At 47.4% G+C, this 22,454-nt stretch overlaps 1 protein-coding gene across 1 annotated transcript in view; it reads left to right on the top strand.

Moving 5' to 3' along the window:
* The window catches only part of Pask (PAS domain containing serine/threonine kinase), a 36,834-nt gene that overhangs the window by 3,355 nt on the left and 11,025 nt on the right, over positions 1 to 22,454 (top strand). Inside the window, exons 2-12 of the mRNA XM_059278310.1 lie at positions 1,810 to 2,045; positions 3,466 to 3,713; positions 4,509 to 4,679; positions 7,115 to 7,255; positions 7,954 to 8,088; positions 10,962 to 11,222; positions 12,877 to 13,045; positions 14,013 to 14,166; positions 16,502 to 17,949; positions 18,042 to 18,223; positions 18,597 to 18,764. Coding sequence (XP_059134293.1) covers positions 1,859 to 2,045; positions 3,466 to 3,713; positions 4,509 to 4,679; positions 7,115 to 7,255; positions 7,954 to 8,088; positions 10,962 to 11,222; positions 12,877 to 13,045; positions 14,013 to 14,166; positions 16,502 to 17,949; positions 18,042 to 18,223; positions 18,597 to 18,764 — 3,264 coding nt within the window. The 5' untranslated portion in view covers positions 1,810 to 1,858. The remainder of the gene's footprint in view (positions 1 to 1,809; positions 2,046 to 3,465; positions 3,714 to 4,508; positions 4,680 to 7,114; positions 7,256 to 7,953; positions 8,089 to 10,961; positions 11,223 to 12,876; positions 13,046 to 14,012; positions 14,167 to 16,501; positions 17,950 to 18,041; positions 18,224 to 18,596; positions 18,765 to 22,454) is intronic.

Here is a 22,454-nt window from a genome sequence, read left to right as displayed (position 1 = left end):
TTGAATTTTTATTTCCTGTTCTTAAATTCACCCAGAACTAATTTTTCTATAGAGGAAGACATAGGATGCAATTTCTCTCCAAATTATGTAACTATTTAAAACTAGCAAATCCCAGTTAGTAAGCATTTGGTCTCAGTTCTAATTTGGCTGTTGAAATCCTGCAGGAGTGCTATGGGGTGTGAGTTACTGTTATCCTCATTTTACGTGGCAACTAATACTTGAAGGCCACATTATCTGTTCAGTGCAATTGTGCTGGGGGAGACCTCATGGATTTTCCATGTATGTGAGGCTTATATTTCTCGGTCTGCTTCTGAAATTGACCATGTCCTGTTGTCCATTTATTTACTTTGTGTAGCTTCATGGAATATAGTAATGTCAGCATTTTGTTCTTTCTGTGTAAGGGGCCCGCCCTGCTGTGCTCAGGAGCTGTTGGCTAACTAAGGTCCATAGACTCATGAATATGTCCGACACTCCACTGTGATCGACTTGTGACCAAGTTATAATGAAGCTCACAACCTGTTCATTCCAGCAGGTGCTCTTCGCCCCTCCTATGTTGTTAAAGAAGTATCTTTTTTCTTGGCTGGCCTTGAACTTACTATGTAACTGAGGATGTCCTTGTACTCTTGCCTCCACCTCTCAATAGCTGGGATTACAGAGGTGTATCACGACACCTTACTTAAGCTTAAAAAGACTTTGTGATCACCTTAAAAGCCAGTATACAATTTGAGGGCTCGGCTCCTAGGAGCTCCTTACTAGATTCTGGTGGTTTGTAAGAGTAGGTGCCTGTCCCTTCCTAGATGTCACAGGGCCTGGCCTCCTGCTTGTCCCAGCTTGGTCTTCCTTGTAAGGCAGTTTCTCAGCTGATTCTCAGGTCTAAGTGAGCTAGTATGGGAATCCTGTATAGGAAAAGGCTGACGTGGACCTCAGAAGTGTGTGCCAGGCTGTTTGTTCATGAACTATGAGGTTTTTGGAATGTAGCCTAGAAGAAAGGGCTCATGCTTAAGGTGGGCATATCTTGGCCCTGTGGTCTCCCTGTCATGGGAGTTGTCCTGATGCTGGCCGCACAGTGTGTTCTTGTCTCCATCAGTCACAAGGTGGGCCTTGCTCACTCCTGGCAGAGTACTTTCTTCTTAGTGGCTGACTGTGGAGTGGCCTTAAGCATGGGGAACTGTTAAATATACAGTTATGATTGACATTCTTAACAGTAAGATGAATGGGGACACTCAGTGTGTCCACTGTGGGAAGTCCTGAGAGAGCACATGGGACAAGACTGCCGGAACTCAGCCTACACACTGGAGGGTGGATTAACTTTTGAGAGTAAGGTTAGTTTCCTAGTGTGACACCGTGTTGTAGCTCTGGGATGTGTTGCCACTCTGAAACTCAGTGAGGGCAAGGGGATTTTTCTGTATTTGAGTCTACATTTATGTCAGAACAAGGAGTTGAAAACAACACATCTCCTGTCTCAGTTGTGATGTGGTCTTACTTTTGGTGTATGCTTCAAGGTGCTCTGTGTGTGACTGGTTCTTATGGCATCCAGAAAGACCTTGGTCTGGGAACATCTCCTCACATGTGGACCTGCATTTCCTGCTTTCTCTTGTGGCCCCTCCCACTGCATTCCTTGTACCCTTTATACTTCCCTTCTTGTTTTCCCATGCCGCTCTGTGTATTTCTCTGAAAAACTTCTTGTTCATAGGATTGGGCTGGCGATCCTCACTCTACAGGTCCTGACCTGGGATGCCAGTACTCCGGCTGGCTTGACTGTTCTGTCTCTGTACTGCAGACCTTCATCATACATCCTTTGTTTTCTAGGTGACAGCTGTTGGAGGCAGGAGCTTGGTGACCAGTTGGCCTGCTCTCCATGGAGGACGGAGGTCCACCTGTTTTTGCTGAGGACTGGAGATGCTTGTCTGGGAGTCCTCCTGCCCAGGAAGGTCCAGCTACCCAGGCCTCCTCTGAGCTTAGCAAGTCACTCTCCATAGCCCATAGACACCTGAGCAGGAAGAATGGGCTTTCTAGACTTTGCCAGAGCCGGATGGCACTTTCTGGTAATCACCTTGTGATGCTGTGAGCATCAGCCTTATAAACTGAAAATGTGGAGCTGCTGTTTCCTCCCCTGGGAGCTCTTTTGTCAGGGACCAAAAGATGGTTTATGTTTTCTTGCCGGGGAGAGGTGTCTTCCCAGGTCCTGGGCTATCCCTGGCCCTGGGCCATAGCCAGGAGGAAAGAGCTAACCTGTCTAGTGTTATGTGACTGGTGGGGTTGGGGTGGGGGAGGATTGAAGGACAGTAAGGTGTGTACTTGAAACTGAGGGGGATCTAGAAAGCAGGGCAGTCCTTTAGGATGACAGATGTCCAGGAGCCAGGACAGAGCACAGTAAGGGTTAGGATCCTGCCTTGAGGTCACAGAGCATTTTGCTGGGGCATCAGATATGTTTGGTCCTGGGAGAGGGCCAGTGGTGCTGCTGAAACAAGGCAGAGGCCACAGCTTACCAGGAGGCTGCTTTGCCTGGTACTGGCCGGGTTCTCTTTGAAGTGTTGACATGGTAGGTTGGTTTCAGGAGCTGCTCAGGGAACAGGAGCAAAAGGTAGAGGTGTGAGTAGGGCACTGGCTTGGTCACTGCTGGGGCAAGTGGGTGGCCTCCGGGAAAGTTGGCTGAGGCCATGTACTGAGCAAGTCTGGATTCTAGATGAAGGCCGCAAAGGAAAGGAGAAAGGACAGCGTGGGAGAGTGGTGAAGACTAGGTTATATGTGCTTGGTTTTCAACTTAGGAAGACCAGAGGCCAGTGCAGGGGGCATGGGATTGGGTCTTGGTGATGATTGGAGCTACAGGCAGGTGTGGGGGCCCAAACCACACTGCTCTTTCCAGGACGGTAAAGGCACTGGGAAATGGGAGAGGTGGATGGATCTGTTGGTGAGAGGAGGGGAGAGGAAGGCACTCGGGTGCTTACCCAGGGGGTCTGGCTGAAGAGCTCGGTGCCTCCGGTAGGCGGAGTGCAGTGAGGACTGAGGATTCACTGATGGGCTGAGCATTTTGGAACCATTGGAGAGGTGGCTAAGAGCAGCTCCTTTATAGAGTGATGGGGACAGAGCCCATGGGAGGAAGCAGGTAGAGGGGTGGGCAACAGGTCGTGTTTGAATTGTCTGACAGGTCCCAGGAACAAGTGACCGGGCAGCGGCTAGAGATGACTGGTGGTTGAGAGGAGTCGTTGTAAGCAAGAGCTTTGTAAGTGTGAAGGGCAAGGCCTCAGAGTGTGACCTAGACAGAAAGGCTCTTGTGTTGTCTGTACATCTCGGAGAACATTGACGCATGTCCCTGAGCCCCGGAGGGCTGTTTTGGAGAGACTCAGTCACTCCTTGGCACTGTGGGTTAGACGAGTGCTTGAGTCCTGTGCAGGCCACATACTTGGCCTGTTTCGGTAGCTGTTTGAGATCTAATACTTCCTTCTGTCCTTCCTCTCCTCACAGAGGACAGGTGGAGCTCTTACTGTCTCTCATCCCTGGCTGCCCAAAACATTTGCACAAGCAAACTGCACTGCTCTGCTGCAGCTGAGCATGCCGACCCTGCCGCCGCCGCCGCCGCCGGGCCACTGGGCAGCACTTCCTGCTGCTCCTTGCTACGTGGCCTGGCTTCAGGGTGCTCTGCACCCCTGCTCTCCACTCCTGTGTGCAACCCCAACAAGGCTGTCTTCACCGTGGATGCCAAGACCACAGAGGTATTTGCTGCAGCTTGAAGTCCAGTGTAGATGTGGATTTGGAGTTGTCAAACGTGGTCCCTTCAACTGAGAAATTTGTGTTTTAAGTGTAGTTAGAAAAATAGTTGATTGTACCTATAAGATGCAAAAGAATTTTTCCTTTTTGGACAGAGGCTCTAGAGAAAGGATGAGGTGCATTCTTTGTTATACTAAGCACGTTGACTTAGTTATGTTAATGAATTTAGTGCCTGAGTGAAATGTTTTTGTACCATGTACATTCATCTCTACAGGAGCTGAGACTTAGACAGGAGTGGAGTGTGATGCAAGTTTCCACATTTTTATAATAGTCTTTTAAGTTAATTGATCATATAATGTTTGTATGCAAGTGTGTGTGTGAGTGTGTGTGTTGACGCATGTGTGCCACAGTGTGAATGTGGAGGACAGAGGACAACCTGGGAGAGTCGGTTTTTTCCTACCTTGTGGGTCCCAGGGATTGAACTCAAGTTGTTAGGCTTGGCTGTAAGCACCTCTATCTGCTGAGCTACCTCTCCAGCCCTCTTCCTAGCTCCCTAGTCTTGATTGGCATGTGCTTGTTTTGGCTGGTGGGGGGTCCTGGGTATAGTTGGCCCTGATTGGATGTATCTGAGGTAAAGCTGCCTGAGGTGCAGAGTATGAACATCATTGTCTGAGCCCCTGATGGGAAGGCGGTGCTGGGAAAGGGCAGGCCTTGGGCCTCCTTGTTGCCTCCTGTGTTGTTTGCTCCTTTGTTGTTTCTAGGGCCCCAGGAACTGATGGCTATCTGTGTGTCCTCTGCAGATTCTGGTTGCCAATGACAAAGCCTGCAGCCTCCTCGGGTATAGCAGCCATGACCTGATTGGCCAGAAGCTTGCACAGTTCTTTCTCAAGTCCGATTCTGAGGTGGTGGAAGCCCTCAGCGAGGAGCATGTGGAGGCTGATGGCCATGCTGCAGTGGTGTTTGGCACAGTGGTGAGTGAGTGTGTGGGGTAGGGATGGGGTTGGGGTGGGAAGGATGCTTTGCCTCTCTTTAAGGTGAGAGTAGCATGTAAAGGGAAGGGCTCCATCCCGGCCTCACTCTGACTTTGAGCTTTGTTCTGCTGTGTGGCTGGCAGCACCTGCAACTTTAGCATCTTGATTGAAGCATGGTCCTGGTGCTGTTTCCCTACTTCAGATGTGAGGAAGGGTGGGCCCTTTAAAAGCAGAGTATTCCTAAGATGGATGTAGTGGCTGTGGTGCTTTGTTGTCATGTTGTGGTGAGGATTGAGGCTTGGACTACATTTTAAAAAACTGCAGGTACCACGTGAGAGTTTCAGAAAAGTGATATAATTCCCCTCCCCCTTTTTCATGTATGTGTGCATGTGCACATGTATTGTGTGTGTGTGTGTGTGTGTGTGTGTGGCTACCCAAGGTTGACATCAGAAATCATCCTCTATCAGTCTTCCACCTATGTGTGTGCATGCATGTGGCTACCCAAGGTTGACATCAGAAATCATCCTCTATCAGTCTTCCACCTTATTCATTGAGGCAGGGACTCTCAATCAAACCCAGAGCTCTCCAGTATGGCTAGTCTTGTTAGCTGGCTTGCTTTGGGGATCTAGTCTCTGTCTTCTGAGACTGGACTAACAGGTAGGCCTCCACTCCTACCCAACATGTAAGTGGGTTTCTGGGGATCCTAACTCAGGTTCTCATGTTTGTATGGCAAATAACTGCTGAGCCATCTCCTAAGGCCTCTGAAATGATACAATTGTATCACTACACCTGATTCTTGCCTTTAAAACCACACTTTCCATTTATTTGCCATGTGATGGTGGGATGGGAGCATTTTCCTGGAGAGTTTTGGTCCTCTCCTAGGCTGCTGGGTATATCTAGGACATTGACAGGTGAGGTGAATTATAGGATGCTGAGGGCTAAGCTCTAGTCATGAGAACTTGGACAGGGTCAGTTGCATCAACAAATTAGTGGGTCAAGACACTGATTACTACCAAGAAAATAAAATTATAGCCTTTAGTACATATTAATGCCTTTTTATTTTTTTTCTTTTTAAAAATATTGATTTTATTGTTACTTATGTGCACGTTTATGTGTATGTACACATATGTTTGGGAACTCAAGGAGGCCAGAGGAAGGCTTTGTAATAGCTACAGGGGCTGGAGTTATAGGCAATTGTGAGTTGCCCAGTGTAGCACTGAGTAGTTATGCTCTGGAAGAGCAGCAAGTACTCTTAACCACTGAGCCATCTCCCCAGCCCTTAGTGCTCATTTCATTGAGAAATTACAGATACTATTTCTTTTTCTCCTGCTACCTTACCATGAAGCTGAGTATATTGGTCAGTTTTTCAGAAGCACAGGACCAACTATGTATCTGGCTAAAGGGATTTATTAGATTGGTTTGCGTGGTTGGAAGCTGGATAGTTCTACAATAACTGTGTGCAGGCTGAAGACCCAGTAGAACCAGTAACCACTTAGTCTAGGAATCTAAAAGCCTCAGAGCCACAGGGACTGATGATGCAGCCTCAGTCTGGAGGGTGAAGCCCCCTGAAAAGTTGCTGATGCAAGTGTGAGTTCAAGGCTGTGAAGACTGGAGTTCGGTGTCCATGGGTGATAACCATAGCAAAAAGCACCCACACACGTCAGAAAAGCTGGGATGATAATTTATACCTGTAATCCCACTACATAGAAGATCAAGAGTTGAAGAGCAGCTTGGGCAACATGGGCTTGAGATCAGGCTGGCCCACATGAGATCCTGTCTTAAAACAAGTAACAACAAAACCCACTAACACCAACAGCAGAAAGCTAGTTGAGTGTACATGTGAGCTCTCCTTACCTGCTGCTTTTCTTTTCCTTATAGGCTCCTGCCTCCCATTCAAGAGTGGTCTTGCCTTCCTTGGTCCACTGACACACACCAGTACTCTCTGCAAGTACCATCGTAGGTACACCTTGTGGTGTGGTGTGTGCTTCAGGAGTTTTCTAGGTGTTTCTCAATCAAGGGTGGCAACCAAAAATTAGCCATCACACTGAGTATGAAAACCTTCTTGATAAAAATGCACTCAGAGCCGGGCGGTGGTGGCTCACGCTTTTAATCCCAGCACTTGGGAGGCAGAGCCAGGCGGATCTCTGTGAGTTCGAGGCCAGCCTGGGCTACCGAGTGAGTTCCAGGAAAAGGCGCAAAGCTACACAGAGAAACCCTGTCTCGAAAAAAAAAAAATGCACTCAGACTGTAGCACTGTGGACTAGAAGCCTCGTTTATACTTGGATAGGTTTCTGAAAGGTGGGCAGAGCTTGGCTGCACTGAAGCCTTGATGCACCGGGGAAGGTCTCTCCTGACGACAAGCACTTTGCCCTGCTGGTTGCGGAATGCACACTGCAGTTGCTGTGCATCCTGGTACAGGAAATGTGTGTCCACAGGTGGACGTCGTCAGCCGGAGTGGGGAGAAGATTCCAGTCTCTGTGTGGATGAAGAGGTTGCAGCAGGAACGGGGCTTGTGCTGTGTAGTGGTTCTGGAGCCTGTGGAGAGGGTCTCAGCCTGGGTTGCCTTCCAGAGTGATGTAAGTGTGCTTCCAAATCTCAGCTATCTCCTGCTGACACAATGCTCTCTTCCCTTTCATAACTTAAAGAAGGAAGTGCCAGGCCTAACTGGGTTTGCCTTAGTTATGGCCCTTACTGACTGCATGCTTGGGCAAGAAGTCCAGTCATTGGTGCCTGAGGTTTTCTCATCCATAAAATGGGAATAGTAGAATCATAACTACTCAAGATTGTTCTTGTGCTAAAGATGTCACTCTTTCAGAATAGTACTTAAACATGAACTGAGATGTAGTTCCTGAAGAGTCTGGTGTGGACCAGGGCTTTTTGCCTTTTTTTGAGGGAGGAGGGGGTAGATTCGAGACAGGTTTTCTCTGTGTAGCCTTGGCTGTCCTGGAACTCACTCTGTAGATTAGGCTGGCCTCGAACTCACAGAGATCCACCTGCCTCTGCCTCCTGAGTGCTGAGATTAAAGGTATGTACCACCACCACCCAGCTGGCCCAGGGCTTTTGGAGAGTATTCAGGAAAGTCACTTGGGGACACTGAGGAAACGGTATTGTTCTTGTGAAAGCCCATGGCATGCCTCTTGCGCTTTGGATACAGAAGTTGTGACGTTGTTCTTGCATTTGGTTTATAAACACTGGAGCATAAACTTCAGTGACATTTAAAGACAAGTGTGAGAAGCTTCTGTTAGGAGTATTGCTTTTTTGTCCACCCCCCCAGGGAACTATTACATCATGTGACAGTCTCTTTGCTCATCTCCATGGGTTCACATCTGCAAAGGATGTAGTTGGACAGTGTGTCACAGACTTGATTCCATCTATGCAGCTCCCTCCTCCTGGCCAACACATCCCAAAGGTAGGTGCCTGAACCATCTGCGCTGGGTGCTGCTGGGTCTTGAGTTCTTAGAGTAGACCCTGTAACTTGACTGCAGGATCATTCTTGGCTGGGGCAAAGCTCCAGCTCTTTGAGGCTCCACCAAAGCCTAGAGTCATGTGGTCTCCTGGCAGACCAGCCTTGTCCCCCAAGCCCTCGCCTTCCTGAGGGTCCAGGAGAATGGGCTGATCTATTAGGTAACCTTGTTACCCTGGTTAGAGTCTTCAAACAGAACAGATAGGATTTTATATAGAGACACATGATTGTTTCAGGGAGTTGATGCTGTGATTATGAGGCCCCCTGCAAGCTGGAGACCCTAGGGTGTGCCCTGGGTGTGGCTCATCTAAGACTGAAGGTCTGAGAACCCTGACCCCCTATGGAGGAAGGGCCAGAGCTCAAAAGCAGAGAGCCTGGAGTTTGACATGGGGCATCCCAGCTGCAGAAGAGAGATTCCGATTGGTCCTTTCCTCATTTTTCTCTTCAGACCTGTGTAGCCTTGGCTGTCCTGGAACTTACCCTGTAGCCCAGGCTGGCCTCGAACTCACAGAGATCCACCTGCCTCTGCCTCCTGAGTGCTGGGACTAAAGGCGTGCGCCACCACTCGGCAGTTTTGCTAACTTTGTAAGAAAAGGTTTTTTTCCCCTTCTTCCCTCCCTCTCCCTCCCTCCCTCCCTCCCTCCCTCCCTCCCTCCCTCCCTTCTCCTCCTCTTCTTTTTTATTTCAAAGGAAAGACCATTCAGAATATTCCCCAGGTTTGGTTTTCTAAACTTAGTCCCCTATGCTGACTTTTATGTGTGAAATTTTCTAGTTCATGAGATGCAGGTTTGCATGGGATGTTGTTACTGAAGAGTCTGGTATGGGCCAGGGCTTTTTGCTTTTTGTTTTGTTTTGTTTTTTGAGACTAGGTTCCAGGCTGTCCTGGAACTCAGTCTGTAGACCAGGTTGGCCTTGAACTCATAGAGTTGTCTTGTCTTCTGCATTTTCTGTTCTACTCTGAAGAAGTAGCCAACAGATTGGCAGGGCATTGGCTGGTGGCAGTACTGTATGTAGAGTCCTGTACAACAAAACTGCTCGGGACCAGCTCACAGGCAGTCTTCTAACTTCCTGAGGCAGGTGTCCAAGAGATGGCAGGAGAAGACACATGTAAGAATTTTCTCAGCTCAAAACCAGTCACCATCTCCTCTCTTAGCAGATGGAATCTTTACAAGGGGAAGTCTATGTCCCTTCGCATTGTTGGGTTCATGAGTCTTGGGGTCAAGTGAGATTGGCAGAGTGGGTCCTGGTCAGCTCCTCCCTCTGAGGTAGATGGATTTTGAATTCTCATTTAGACCATTGTTCAGGACTCATAGACTGGGTGCTCACTATGCTCAGGACAGGGAAGATGAGCCACCAGACCTCCAACATAGTCCCTAACTTTTCATGTCTTCCAGGGTAGGCCCTGAAACTGGAAAAGAAAGCCAAGGTCTAGGTTCTCACCTGAAACCTGATTCATCCTGGTTAGGCGCACTGCACTAGTCAAGTCTGTTTTTTAGTTTAGTTTATTTGAGACAAGGTTTCTTTGTGTAGTCCTCACTGTCCTGGAACTCTCTATGTAGACCAGACTGGTCTCAAACTCACAGGGATCCATCTGTCTGCCATCTAAGTGTTAGGATTACAGTGTACATCACCATGCCTGGCTATATTCAAAATCTTCATTGGAAAATTACATGCCTTCAACATAATTGAAGTAGATAGTACATAACGTAAGGATTTGGTTGTGTGTTGGGGGAGGAGCTGAGAAGGTAAATGGTTCCCTCAGTGGACAGTTACAGCAGGAAAGCAATGCCACTAGGATGGAGGGACAGAAGACTGGGTATGCAACCGTGACTGCTGTCTTCTTGTTACTATGAAAAAGGAATACTTAAATAAAATAAAATAAATAATAAAATGTTATAAAAAAAAAAGGAAGCCGGGCGGTGGTGGTGCATGCCTTTAATCCCAGCACTCGGGAGGCAGAGCCAGGCGGATCTCTGTGAGTTCGAGGCCAGCCTGGGCTACCAAGTGAGTTCCAGGAAAGGCGCAAAGCTACACAGAGAAACCCTGTCTCAAAAAAACAAACAAAAAAAGGAATACTCTGACAAAAGCAACTTGAGAAAGAGGTTTTATTTTAGCTAACAGTTGAAGGGTACCGTCTAAGGCAGCAGGCGTATGAGGCGGCCGGTCACATTGCTTCCACAGTCAGGAAGCAGAGAGTAATGACTCTGTGCTGCTACTCAGCCCCCTTTCTCCACTTGCACAGTCCAGGATCCCAGCCAAGGGAATGGTGCCGCCCACAGTGGGCAGGTCTTCCCACCTTAATCAATGCAATCGAGATAACTCCCCTACACACACCCAGAGGCCTGTCTTGAAGGTGGTTCTAGATTCTGTCGTGGTGACCCTCATCATCACAGCTACTCTCATAGATGGACTATACATTCGCTGAGACTAAGAGGTGCTGGAGAAAAGTGACAGCTCTTTCCCTTCCAGACTTGGAGCTGAGGAGAAGGATGCAGCCTCTCTATACCAGCAGGCTGTAGTTTGGCACAAATGCCTGCTCGGGATGAGGCTAGGTCCAGTCCCCTCATTGGCTTGCACCTTGGTCTTCTTATTATGCGTTTGTTCTGGACCCTGAGTCCTCCACGCCTGCTGCTGCTGTTCCCAAAGTTTTGATTTCTTTGGACAGGGTGGGGCTAGGGAATAGTCAAGGGGAGCAACATGGGTGAGGGATGTCCCTAGCACCAATATGTGAGTGGAGTTTGGATCTGAAACATGACAGCTCAGGATTCTGTTTACACAGTACTTCTGTAGTACTGAAATGCAGCTGCCCTGTCTTTCAGAGTCTCAAGATTCAAAGGTCCGTTGGGAGAGCCAGAGATGGTACCACCTTCCCTCTGAGTCTGAAGCTCAAATCCAAGCCCAGTGGAAAGGCTGTAGCTGACAGTGAGGCTGCTTCTGAACCAGGTTACCAGGCATCTGTGTGGGTGTTCTGCACCATCAGTGGCCTCATCACCCTCCTGCCTGATGGCACAATTTATGGTGTCAACCACAGCTTTGCACTAAGGTTGTTTGGTTATGGGAAGACTGAGCTCCTGGGTAAGGTAGGCTTGCCTAGTTTCCCAGATCCACAGTACTCTGAGGAAACTGTTCTACATGTTCATGGGACCTGTACCTGATGGGTTGTAGAGCTTACAGTCTATACTCATCCTGTTTACAACCAACCAGCTCATATTCCTGGGTCCCACATCAGTGACCACTCTTGAATTGTGTCCTGGATCATTCCAGAGAAGGATGTGGGTCCTCTGCTTGGGATCTCTGTTCCCATCCAACTGGCTCTGGTCTGGCCCTTTGAACCAGGTTTTGGTCACACTGTGGATACTACTAGTTCACACATTCTGAGTGAGCATAGTTGGTGGTGGGCAATGGAGGAGAAAGGATTCTGTAACCTCCTTTCCTGAGGTTGGGCTTGTGCTTGGGTAGATGTCTTACTCACCAGGAGACAGGCCATTCGCCTTAACTTCCCTTTTATTTTCACCCAGACCTGTAGGGTGCAGTCTCATCATGGCTCTGTACAAGCCTCCATAGACAGTGTAACACTCTGAGTCATGAATCAGCCTGTTAGGCCAGGCTTAGTAGGGAAAGTCCATTTTGTTCCAGCTGGGACAACCCACTAGCTGAGTGTGGAGTCCTGAGGCCCTGAGAGCTCAGATTCTTGGCTTGGATGCTGTTTGGAACATTCATGGGAGCATCCTGCCTCTCAAGTCTCATCTCAGCCCCAGAAGCCAGGCCTCACAGCTCCCACAACTTCTTCTTAGTTAGGAGATGGATTCCAGCGGTGTTCTGAGCCCATTGGGAGGGCCTCCCATATGCTAGAGGGGATCATGGAGCAGCCTTGGGAAGCCACCCACTCCTGCCGCTTTTGGCATCTGCCTGTTCCTCCCCTGCTGTGGACACCTGTTGAATGCCCACCAGGCTCACCTGGTTCCTGGGTGCAGGTGCTTACGGCCTTTACTCAGCATCTTGATCACCTGGGGGCTTCTGTCTCTTTTTGTCATTTCTTCTGGGTGATACTAGAATATGTGTGACAGGTGGTTAGAGTATTCTCCTATGAGGCTCTAAAAAGAGGTTATTCTGCTGTTCAATAAAACCTTAAGGAGTAACTAACCTAAAGTTTAGTTGAGTTTTCTTGATTAAAAAGCAGTTAGCATACTCCCTGGATGATGGCTTTCTGGATGAGTATTACAGGCATGGAGACTCTTAGAGTCTTGTAGGTATAGATACTTGGCCCTCACAGGCAGCTGTCCAGGATGGAGGCTGCATACAGTTCAAAAGCAGCATCTGAGTGATAAGATCTTACTGTGATAATTTGGCCCCTGATGGGTGCACATCAGTGTTCTTGGACCAAGAGCTCTAAGATATTAGCTTGGCAAATACAGGGTCTCTGCTCTACCTAGAGCAGAGAATGTGAAGCCACAGGCCAGATGTCTGCTTGGAGGACATGTAGGTATTGGTATAACTTGCCTTTCTGTGTTGTTTGCCTTTTTTATTAAAAAAAAAAAATGAAAAAATTTGTGCGTTATGTGTCAAATGTCAGAGGGTCTGTAGATTAGCCAAACGCATGTGACCCAAGATCTTTCCCACTCTGAGGGCTGAACTGTTGATATTGTCGATATTTTCATTCTTTCCAGGAGGATGAGTTCAGTGGGTCAGAATGAATCCTCCTAGATTCTGAAATGGCCCTGCTTTGCTCCCTAGAACATCACTTTCCTGATTCCTGGTTTCTACCACTACATGGACCCTGCATATGACAGTTCTGTACAGCTGCCAGATCTTGTCGACTGCCTGGACCTTGGCAGTAAGAGTGGGCCTGGGGAGATGAGCTCCGATGCCCAGCAGGACTGGGACCTGGCCAGTGGGGCCCAGGGTAAGGCACAGCCTCCTCCACTGCAGTGCTTCTGTGGCTGCCTGGCCCCTTATAGGCTGTGGCTTCTGTGACAGATGAACAGAGCAGAAGCCATTGGTGAGCTCTCCAGAAGCTCAAAGGTGGGCAGAGTAGTGGGAGGCTTGTCCTAGTTTGAGACTCTGTCTTGTGCCGGCCTCCTGTTCCTCTTTCCCTGGAGATGGGACAGCTGTGGGTAGTTTTTTACAACTGTGTTAGCATCTAGAAGGCAAATAGGGAGTCCTCCAAGACTGAACCGTTTGTGCCTGTGTCTGAGACGGAAATAGCTGGCCCAAGTCTTGTCCATTTAAAGAGAATTTATAACCAAGCCAGGTGTCGTGGCCATACTTGTAATCCTAAGTTGTAGGGTTGCAGTTATTTGAGGCCAGCCTAGAATACATAGAAAGACCCTATCTGGGAACAAAAAGCTGCCTCCCAGGAACCCCTGCCCGCCAAATAATAACAATTATACGTTTATGTAGTTTCATGTAGTATAAGGTTGAGTTGTCATAGCGTATCATATTTATTTATGAATTATGTTACATACCCATTGACCTTAGTGTTTATCCCAGTAGTTTAAGGTCTTCAGTGACTGGTTCGTAGAGACAGTGTAAGCAGTCAGCTTGCTGTCCCAAAAGATCCCCTTTGTCTCAGGATGCTGGGAGGGTGTGGGACTTGCCGATAGCCTGCAAAGCCAGTATCTGGTCACTTGGGAGTTTGTGGCAGTGCTGAGTGAGGCCTGTGAGTCCAGGTGATGTGGAGTGGGAAGACTTCTGATCTTCTAGGGAGGAGAGAAGTGATGGAACAGGAACAAATATGAGGGATCAGTGCTAACAGAACTTGAAGCTCTTGGTGTGCTTCTGACGTACATACTTAGTGTAGGCTGTCTGAGTAGTTGAGGCTTTAACACAGAGTTCCTGGGAATAGAAAACACTCTTGATTTTGCTGTTAGATCCAAGGGTAGATGTGGTGTTGGCCCGTGACCCCATGCTGTCACAAGAGGAGACCTTGAAGCTGGTAGGAGGACAAGTCAACCTTAGGACTCAGACACCGGTGGAAACTGGATGCCAGATACTTCCTTCTTACTCGTCTCAGTCTTCCCTGGGGTAAGTGCTTTGGTGGGAGGTGGCAGGGTTACTAAACACCAGGTTAGGTAATATCCAGCTCATGGGTAATAATGACAGTGATGATTGATGTGTACTGGTCACCCGCTCTGTCTGTACACACGGGTGCTTTTAGGAAAAAGGACTGAGTCCTTACAACCCCTGTGAGAGAGCACCCATGATGTTATTCTCATCTTATGGACAAGGAAGTAGGCTGTTGAGAGGTCAAGAAAATAATAAAAGATACAACTTTAGAATTTTGAAAATCATTTGAAACCATTCTTTTTATATATTTTGAAACAGTTATTCATTTTGAGTAAAGGAGTTTATATTGGAAAACTTTGAAAGGTAGGAATAAAAATTCATTTGTCTGTCACCATAGCATTTTAATGTGTCCAATGATGAGTTTGTTTTGCTGCAATCTGACACAGAACACATCATGGTACTTGGTTGCAAGATGGAATTAACTCTGGGTAGAATCAGAGACTCATTATTCATGGACTTCTTTAGATACTGATATTCTAAGAGCTTGAGTAGCATCCATCACATGTAAAGTGTAGTTAGTTTCTACAGAAACTCATTCATTCATCTATTTGTTTACTCATTTCCTTACTCCACAAACTTGTAGAAGACTTAAGGTTTCATTCCCCAAAGTTACAATGTACTCAGGAAGGTGAGCTTACATGGTGAGAAGTATGAAAAGTCAGGACTTGTTAGGAAGGGAGTGAGTGAAGTGTGTTCTGAGGAAAAAATGCGGAAGCTTGAGTAAGTTGTTCATGGTAAGCCAGGGGCTCAAACAAAACAAAACAAACCACCAAATTCTCCAGGTGAAGTACTTGGTCAGTAAGTGGGTTCTTGGCTCACCAGAAGCCAGCCCTTGGCAGGGGACCTGAGGTTCCTGGGGCAGCCTGGATACAAGTCCCAGTTGCCTTAAGTGAACTTCTCCTGCTGGGACTAGAGGAGGGGCTTCCTAGCTCCGAAGGGTCACTTGAAAACCTTTCTGTGCACCTCTCCATAGTGGCCAGAATTTAGTGACAGGTGATACTTGGCTGCCAGGGCAGCTGGCAGGTTGCTCTCATGCTAAAAATCAGGGATTCTAAGTCTCCAACACAGAACCTCCCACCCCCCAAGTTGTTGCTAGCACAGTGTTAATGGTCAAACCGTTTCTGAGCTAGCGAGAAGCCATTGGTGGCCTTCCCTTGGCCCCTGCAATGCAGAGGTTTACTGGCCATACTGTAGGGACAAGCTCATGTCCCCAGGCTACTAGTTGTCCTAGCAAGTATGACCTGTGACCTTTCTAAAATCTCAGAGCCTGTCTGTCAGGGTTTGGGGTGGAAAGGGGAACAGGTGTGACAGTAGACAGGAAAACAAATCCTGGGAACCACCAGCATTTGGAGATTCTAAGAGGGTGAATACCGTGTCCAGGCCTCTTGGCAAGGTCTTAATGAAGCACTTCTGGTGTGCATTCCCATGCCTTCATCCTCAGAATGACCCTGTAATCTGTTCCTAGAGAGTGCTAGATGTACCCTGTGACTTGGGAGAAATGGACAGAGAGGGAGGGGAGTGGTAGGTAGATGGAATGCTTTCTTGCTTGGTCTCTCTGCAGACCTTCATCTCATTCCTGCTTCTCCAGGAAGACTTTGCTTTTAGAACTCGACCCACAACTTCCACTGTGGAACTATCCTCTAAGGGACTTTCCCCCCTGTCTTTATGGACTTCTGCTATACAATTTGTAGGCACCCCCATTCCAAGACCACATAGTATATATACCCTGATGACCAGGTGTTTGACCTTAGTCCTGGCTGGTGTGAGCAGACACTAGTATAGTAAGCTGTAGATAAAGGATGGGCTGGTGATAGTCAATCATCCTGCCTGGAATGCATAGAGCCTCCTCGCTACGTGTGCAGCTTCTTCACACTGAATGTGCTTGTCCTTGCCCTGCTGTGTCAGAGGGCCTTCACCTTCTCCTCCCATCCTCCTCCTCCCATCCTTCCTGCTCCTCACCTCAGCTCCTTGTATGCATTCCTTTGCCAGCCTTTTCTGACCTACCTCCCCAGTCTCTGTGCACCTAGGTGTTGGATGGTGTTGAGAATCGGCCATAGCCGGCTGTCCTGGAGTTTATTAAACACTCTGAAATCCATTTCAGTAGTTTTCTTTGATTCATCCTTGGTAAATGTAGATTTATATGAAGAATGTTTAAGAGTAGATATTTTATTTTTAGCTTAGTTACAAAATTGAGAGACTTTCTGTTATAACTGTATCATGCTGAACGCATTGCACTTGTCTCTCATAGAGGGAGAGTCAGTGTGATCTCTCATTGCCAAATTCCTGTCTCCAGGGTGGACAGCAACCCAGTTTATGGTGAGCATTCATTGCCCACAGACCATCAAAGCATTCCAAAGAGAAACCTGCTAGCTCATGGTGGACAGTTACTGTCTCAGAACCAGCCAGACACTCCAGAAGTAACCCCTCCAGTCCTTAATGAACATTTATTGTCTGAGATTCAGAAAAATATCTCAGAAGAAAGCCCACTAACCCACAGGAAATGGTTATTGCCCAAGGCCCAGCAAGACACCACGAAAGGAAGCCTGCCAATCCACGATGAGCAGTTATTACCTGCAGGCCAGCATGTCAATGTCTTGGGGAAGGAGAATCCTTCAACAGCAGAGAGCAGGTCCAAACCAAAGGATGCAAAACTGTTTGCTTCACGGGAAGATTCTGAACCTCTGGTCCCAGCTAAGGACAGGAGCAGCAGCATGGACGTGTGTAGTCTGCATCAGGAAGCTCAGCTGGAACTGATGGGCGTCAGCAGCCCCAGCAGTCCTAACCCCTGGGCCGATGCCACCATGCCTGAGCCCCACACCACAGGGCAGCTAGCAGGAGGGGGCTTCCTGACACACTGCCCACAGTATAGGAGCGAGTGGCTCTTACAGCAGCGAGGCCAGGACTTGGCTCCCAGCCCCTCTGGAATGGCATGTGTCTTGCTTGGGACACCCACTCTGGATGAACCATGGTCAGGAGTGAGAAATGACCGAGAAGAGCTGCAGACTTGCTTGATCAAGGAGCAGTTGTCCAAGTCGAGCTTTGGGGGAACTCTGGGCATCTCCTGTGTGGAGCTTGTCCCAGCAGAACATCCTCCTTTCGCTGGCCCTGTGTCCTTCTGCGATCTGGGAGGCCGAGACCTACATGCTAGCCACTTAGGCAGCTCCTCAGCCTGCTATGCTTTGGCCACCGACCTCCCTGGTGTCCTGGAGGCAGTAGAAACCCAGGAGACTGATGTGAATTCTTACTCCTGGAACCTCAGGGAGCTCTTTCTCAATGACCAGACAGACAGAACTCCATCACATTGTTCCTGTACCACATCTGAACTCAGCGAGACACCTTCTCCTTCAGTGGTGGGCTCAGATTTAGATGTGGGTGTTCTGCACAGGCAGAGTTCAGATATTCTAGGTGACCGAGAGATGTTGCTCCTGACTGGCACCTATTTTGACCTTGGCGAAGGCAGACAGTTACAGGAGATGGGCGCAGGACATGATCAAGCAGAACTGTATGACATTTCTTTGGTATCCTCTGAACACTGTGAAACTAGTGACATAGAAAGCCCAGGCTGTGGCCCTCCCATACCAGATCCTGGTTCTGATGGTATGTGCCTATCCACAGAGAAGCCCAGGCTGAGTGCCCAGATCACTTCCACTCCTGTGGCACCTGGGGTCTCCAGCCTGCAGCCGGAGATCCAGGAGGGCATCTACTCTGGAAGCTGCTACCACCGCGATGGCTTACGACTGAGTATGTTCTGGGGAAGAGGCTTTTTAAATCATAGCAGTGTTAAATGAGGTCATTGGAGGGATTCTATACTTCCTCACCTCCCTGCCCTTCAGGTATACAGTTTGAAGTGAAGCGCGTGGAGCTCCAGGGCTCTGCAACCCTGTTCTGCTGCTGGCTGGTGAAGGACCTCTTACATAGCCACCGGGACTCAGCCACCCGAACCCGCCTGCTCCTTGCCAGCCTGCCTAGCTCTACCCACTCCATGCCTGACCTCTCTGGATCCAGCTTTGGAGAGGTTGGTATCTGGTCAGCTCACTCTCTGTTTACTTCCTACTGTGCTGCTGCAGGTTCTCCAGGTGGCATCGCTGCCCTTTTGGCTGGAATGGGTGGAGGGTCTGTTGCTTTTTAACATTGTCTTCTAGTACCTGTGTAAGTATAAAGCAAATGCAGGACTTTAAATGAATATATACCTTGTGCAGTGGGGTGTAGATGCATTTAGACATAAACCAGTTTGGGTTGGTGGGTGGACACTGCCAGAGGGATCCATGGGAGATTTTCAGACCAGGCCCCTGGGAGCACAGGAGATAAGGATAGCATGATGAATGCAGGTGCTGTGCTGATGGAGATGAGGTGCTTGTGATCTCCCAGACCTTTCTTTGTCTCCACAGGTGCTTAGAGCCAAACCTTGGTTTGAGGAATCCCCAATACCCGCAGAGCTGGAGGGGCTGGCGGCCTGTGAGGGCGAGTACTCCCATAAGTATAGCACCATCAGTCCACTTGGAAGTGGGGCCTTTGGCTTTGTGTGGACTGCAGTGGAGAAGGAGCACAACAAAGAGGTGACTGGGTTCATGTGGGGATGGCCCTACTGGAGGTCCCCATCTGTAACGCCGAGACTTGTAATGGAGGAAGAGGGACCAGGATCCGGGTGCTTTCCAGATCTAGGAGGAAGCTTCTGCAGTACACTCTCTTAACTCCAGAAATAGCCCTGTTGAGTTTCACATTCAGATCTTGCTTTCTTGCAGGCTCTTGGGCCCTGGCCAGCCTTGTTCTGTGTTTACACCTCCCCTCTTGTGAACACGGGGCTTAGACTATTCTTCTACTGTCCACATGGCTGATGACTCATGGACATGCAAACTTGCTTTTAAAACTAAACTTAAGACTTCCTCTGCTCAAGTGGAAAAATAGATCTCCACCAAACAAAGAAGCAAGATAGCTAACAAACACACTCAGGGTCTACTCAAGATTTCTTATGATAGCTCTCAGCTGGGTTTGTACTTCATGCCTCTTGGGTGCCAGGCATTTTTTAGGTACACTGATTCATTCAGCTGGCCTCCCACCCAGTCATTAGGGCCACTCCTATGCGTTCCTCTTCTGTCCAAGCCTTAGAACTCACCGTCCTTTGATCCCAAATCCCACTGGCATTTTGTGATTTTAGTACCAACCATCCCACTCAGAAGCAGCACCCACTTGTTGGTATGAACACTGTCAGGCTCCCCAGGCATATACTACTAGCCAGATCCTGGACGGCCCTGGAGTATTGCCACAGAGTCCTTTATTATCACTTGTTGCTGGAATGCACCAAAGATCTGTGTCTGAGGTGGCTGTTTGATATTCTTTCTGGTTCTAGGAATTTTTCAGAGGATGTTTTAGGATTTTCCCCTCCATAGCATGGCAGTTTTGTCTTGTCCTTCTTTGGTTCACTTTTCATCCTTCTTCCTTCCTGTCATTGACTAGGTCCCCAGAACAGTATTCCTTGACAGTTGTGCCACTGGGTCCCTTGGCTTCCTTTCAGTTTGTCCCTATGGTACCATTTACTTCCCAGTGAGCACATTTCATTTGAAGACATCGTATTTTATTATTAGCCCATCTGGCTGGATAAATTTTTTTTAAACGTTTATTTGAGAGTGTGTGTGTGTGTGTGTGTGTGTGTGTGTGTGTGTACATGCACAAGGTCAGTGAACACTTACAGGAGTTGGTTCTCTTCTACCATATGGGTTCTGGGAATCAAATTCAGGTGGTCAGGCTTATTGGCAAGCACCTTTACCCACTGAACCATCTCACTGGTCCCTGAATTTTTCTCTTTTTAAGAATGAGTTTGAGAGTCTGGAGACACGGCTCAGTGGTTAGGAGCACTGGCCACTCTTCCAGAGGCCCAAAGTTTCATTCCCAGCTCCCATATGGCAGCTCACAACTGTCTGTAACTCCAGTTCCAGAGGACCCAGTGCCCTTACACAGACGTACACGCAGGCAGAACAACAAACAACCGGAAAACAGTCATTAAAAAAATTGAGTTTGGGTGGTCAACTATTGAATGATGTCTTTCCAGCACTTATTGACATGATTGTACTGTTTCCTTTATTAATATAATGATAACACTAGTGGATTTTCTTTTTTGTTTTGTTTTGCTTTGTAGCTTTGGTGCCTGTCCTGGAACTCACTTTGTAGCCCAGGCTGGCCTTGAACTCATAGAGATCCACCTGGCTCTGCCTCTGCCTCCTGAGTGCTGGGATTAAAGGTGTGCGCCACCACCGCCTGGCCTACTAATGAATTTTCTTATGCTCCTGGATTCCATCCTTAGTTATGTATAATATCTTTGAATGCATTGCCAGCTTTGATTAGCTGTTGTATTTATTTTTATTTAGAAATTATTGATTATAGGGCTGGAGAGATGGCTCAGACGTTAAGAGCACCGACTGTTCTCCCAGAAGTCCTGAGTTCAATTCCCAGCACCCACATGGTGGCTTACAACCATCTGTAATGAGATCTGGCACCCTCTTCTGTGTACATAATAAATAAATAAATCTTTAAAAAAAAAGAATAAAAAAATTATTGATTATAGGCCAGGCATGTGACACCATACCTTTAATCCCAGCACTCAGGAGGCAGAGGCAGGTGGATTTCTATGAGTTTGTGGCTAGTCTGGTCTACATAGAGAGACCTGTCTCAAAAAATTTTAAAATTATTATTGTATGTATGTACATGCATGGTGTATGTATATGTATAAGTGCATGCTACACAGTGAATGTGGAGGCCAGACGACAACTTGGATGAGTTGGTTTTCTACTTCTGCTCTCTGGGTTCCAGGGCTTGAACTCAGGTTACCTGGCTTGGCAGCAGGCACCTTTACCTGCTGAGCCATCTTGCCAGCCCTAAAATTGATGATTCCCTCTTCACTTGGTGTTCTGATTTTGGATTTGCTGGACTCATTTTGTAGATTTTTTTTGAGGGATAGATTCATTTTATTTTGTTTTTGCACATGTATATGTGGTATACATGCCTGTATATTTTATGCATGCTCATGTGTATGCATACAGTATGGAGGTCTAGGTTTGATGTTGTGACTCTGAATCACTCTCCACCTTACTGAGGCAGGGCCTTTCAGTAGAATCCAGTGTTTGCCCATATAGCTAGTCTAGCTAGTCAGCTTACCCTGGGATCCCTTGTCTTCATCTAATGAGAGCTGGGCAGGCCACCGTGTCCACCTGCCATGTACATGGGTTATGAGGTTCTGAATTGTGGTCCTCATACTTGTGTGTCAGGCACTTAAACCATTGAGTCATCTCCCCAGCCTCAGTTTCTCTGTTGGATGTGAATACCAGCACTATTAAGACTATTTTTTGGTACCCAGGTCAAAACTGGCTGTGTTGTGTGGGTTTGTTTCCTTAAGCCATACTGTTTTGATGATTACAGCTTATAGTAAGTTATAAAATTGGGAAATGTTGATCCAACTTTGTTGTTCTTTTTCAAGACTGTCTTGACTGTCTTGCAGTTTCATAAGAGGTTTGGATCCCCTTGTCCGTTTCTACACCCTCCTGCCTCTACTTCCCATGTGCTAGATTGACAGGTGTGAGCTATTATACCTGGTAAATCTACATTATCCTTATATCCAGTTTCTTGTGTTTCTTATGTTTACATTTTACTTGTTGGAATACATTTCTTACTGTATTCATAACTGAATTAATTGTATTTGTATATATTAACTATATGAAGTAATTTTCCCCAAAGAGTATATACTTGAGTATTGTACTTAAATGTACTGAGATGGATTTTCTCAGAACTTTTTTTTTTTTTTTTTTTTTTTTTTTAAGACATGGTTTTTCTGTGTAACCCTGACTGTCCTGGAACTTGCTTTGTAGACCAGGCTGGCCTCAAACTTACAGAGATATGCCTGCCTCTGCTTCCCAAATGCTGGGATTAAAGGCGTGCGCCACCACCACCTTGCTTTTCTCACACCTTTTTAGACCTGTTTCTGATGTCTTCAATCATTATTTGGAAGTAAATTTTGCTTCTAGCAACCTAACTTCTTTTTTCTTCCTGTAATTATCAAAATTGAATTTTAAAAATTATCAGGATATATTTAGGAGTTTGTGTGTATTTATTCTTGCCTGATGCTTGGTAAGACTTTGATCTAGATGCCTCAAGGTTTATTTTAAAAGACTTTATTTTTTGTTTTTATTAATCCTCTCCCTTCTTTCTGTGAAACTCACTTCAGGCATGTGTGGTAGCTCCTGGAGATTGCCTGCCTT

The sequence above is a fragment of the Peromyscus eremicus genome, chromosome 13, assembly GCF_949786415.1.
Source record: "Peromyscus eremicus chromosome 13, PerEre_H2_v1, whole genome shotgun sequence".
Taxonomy (NCBI): Eukaryota; Metazoa; Chordata; class Mammalia; order Rodentia; family Cricetidae; genus Peromyscus; species Peromyscus eremicus.
The sequence above is the reverse complement of the archived record's forward strand: the minus strand, read 5'-3'. Positions and strand labels throughout refer to the sequence as shown.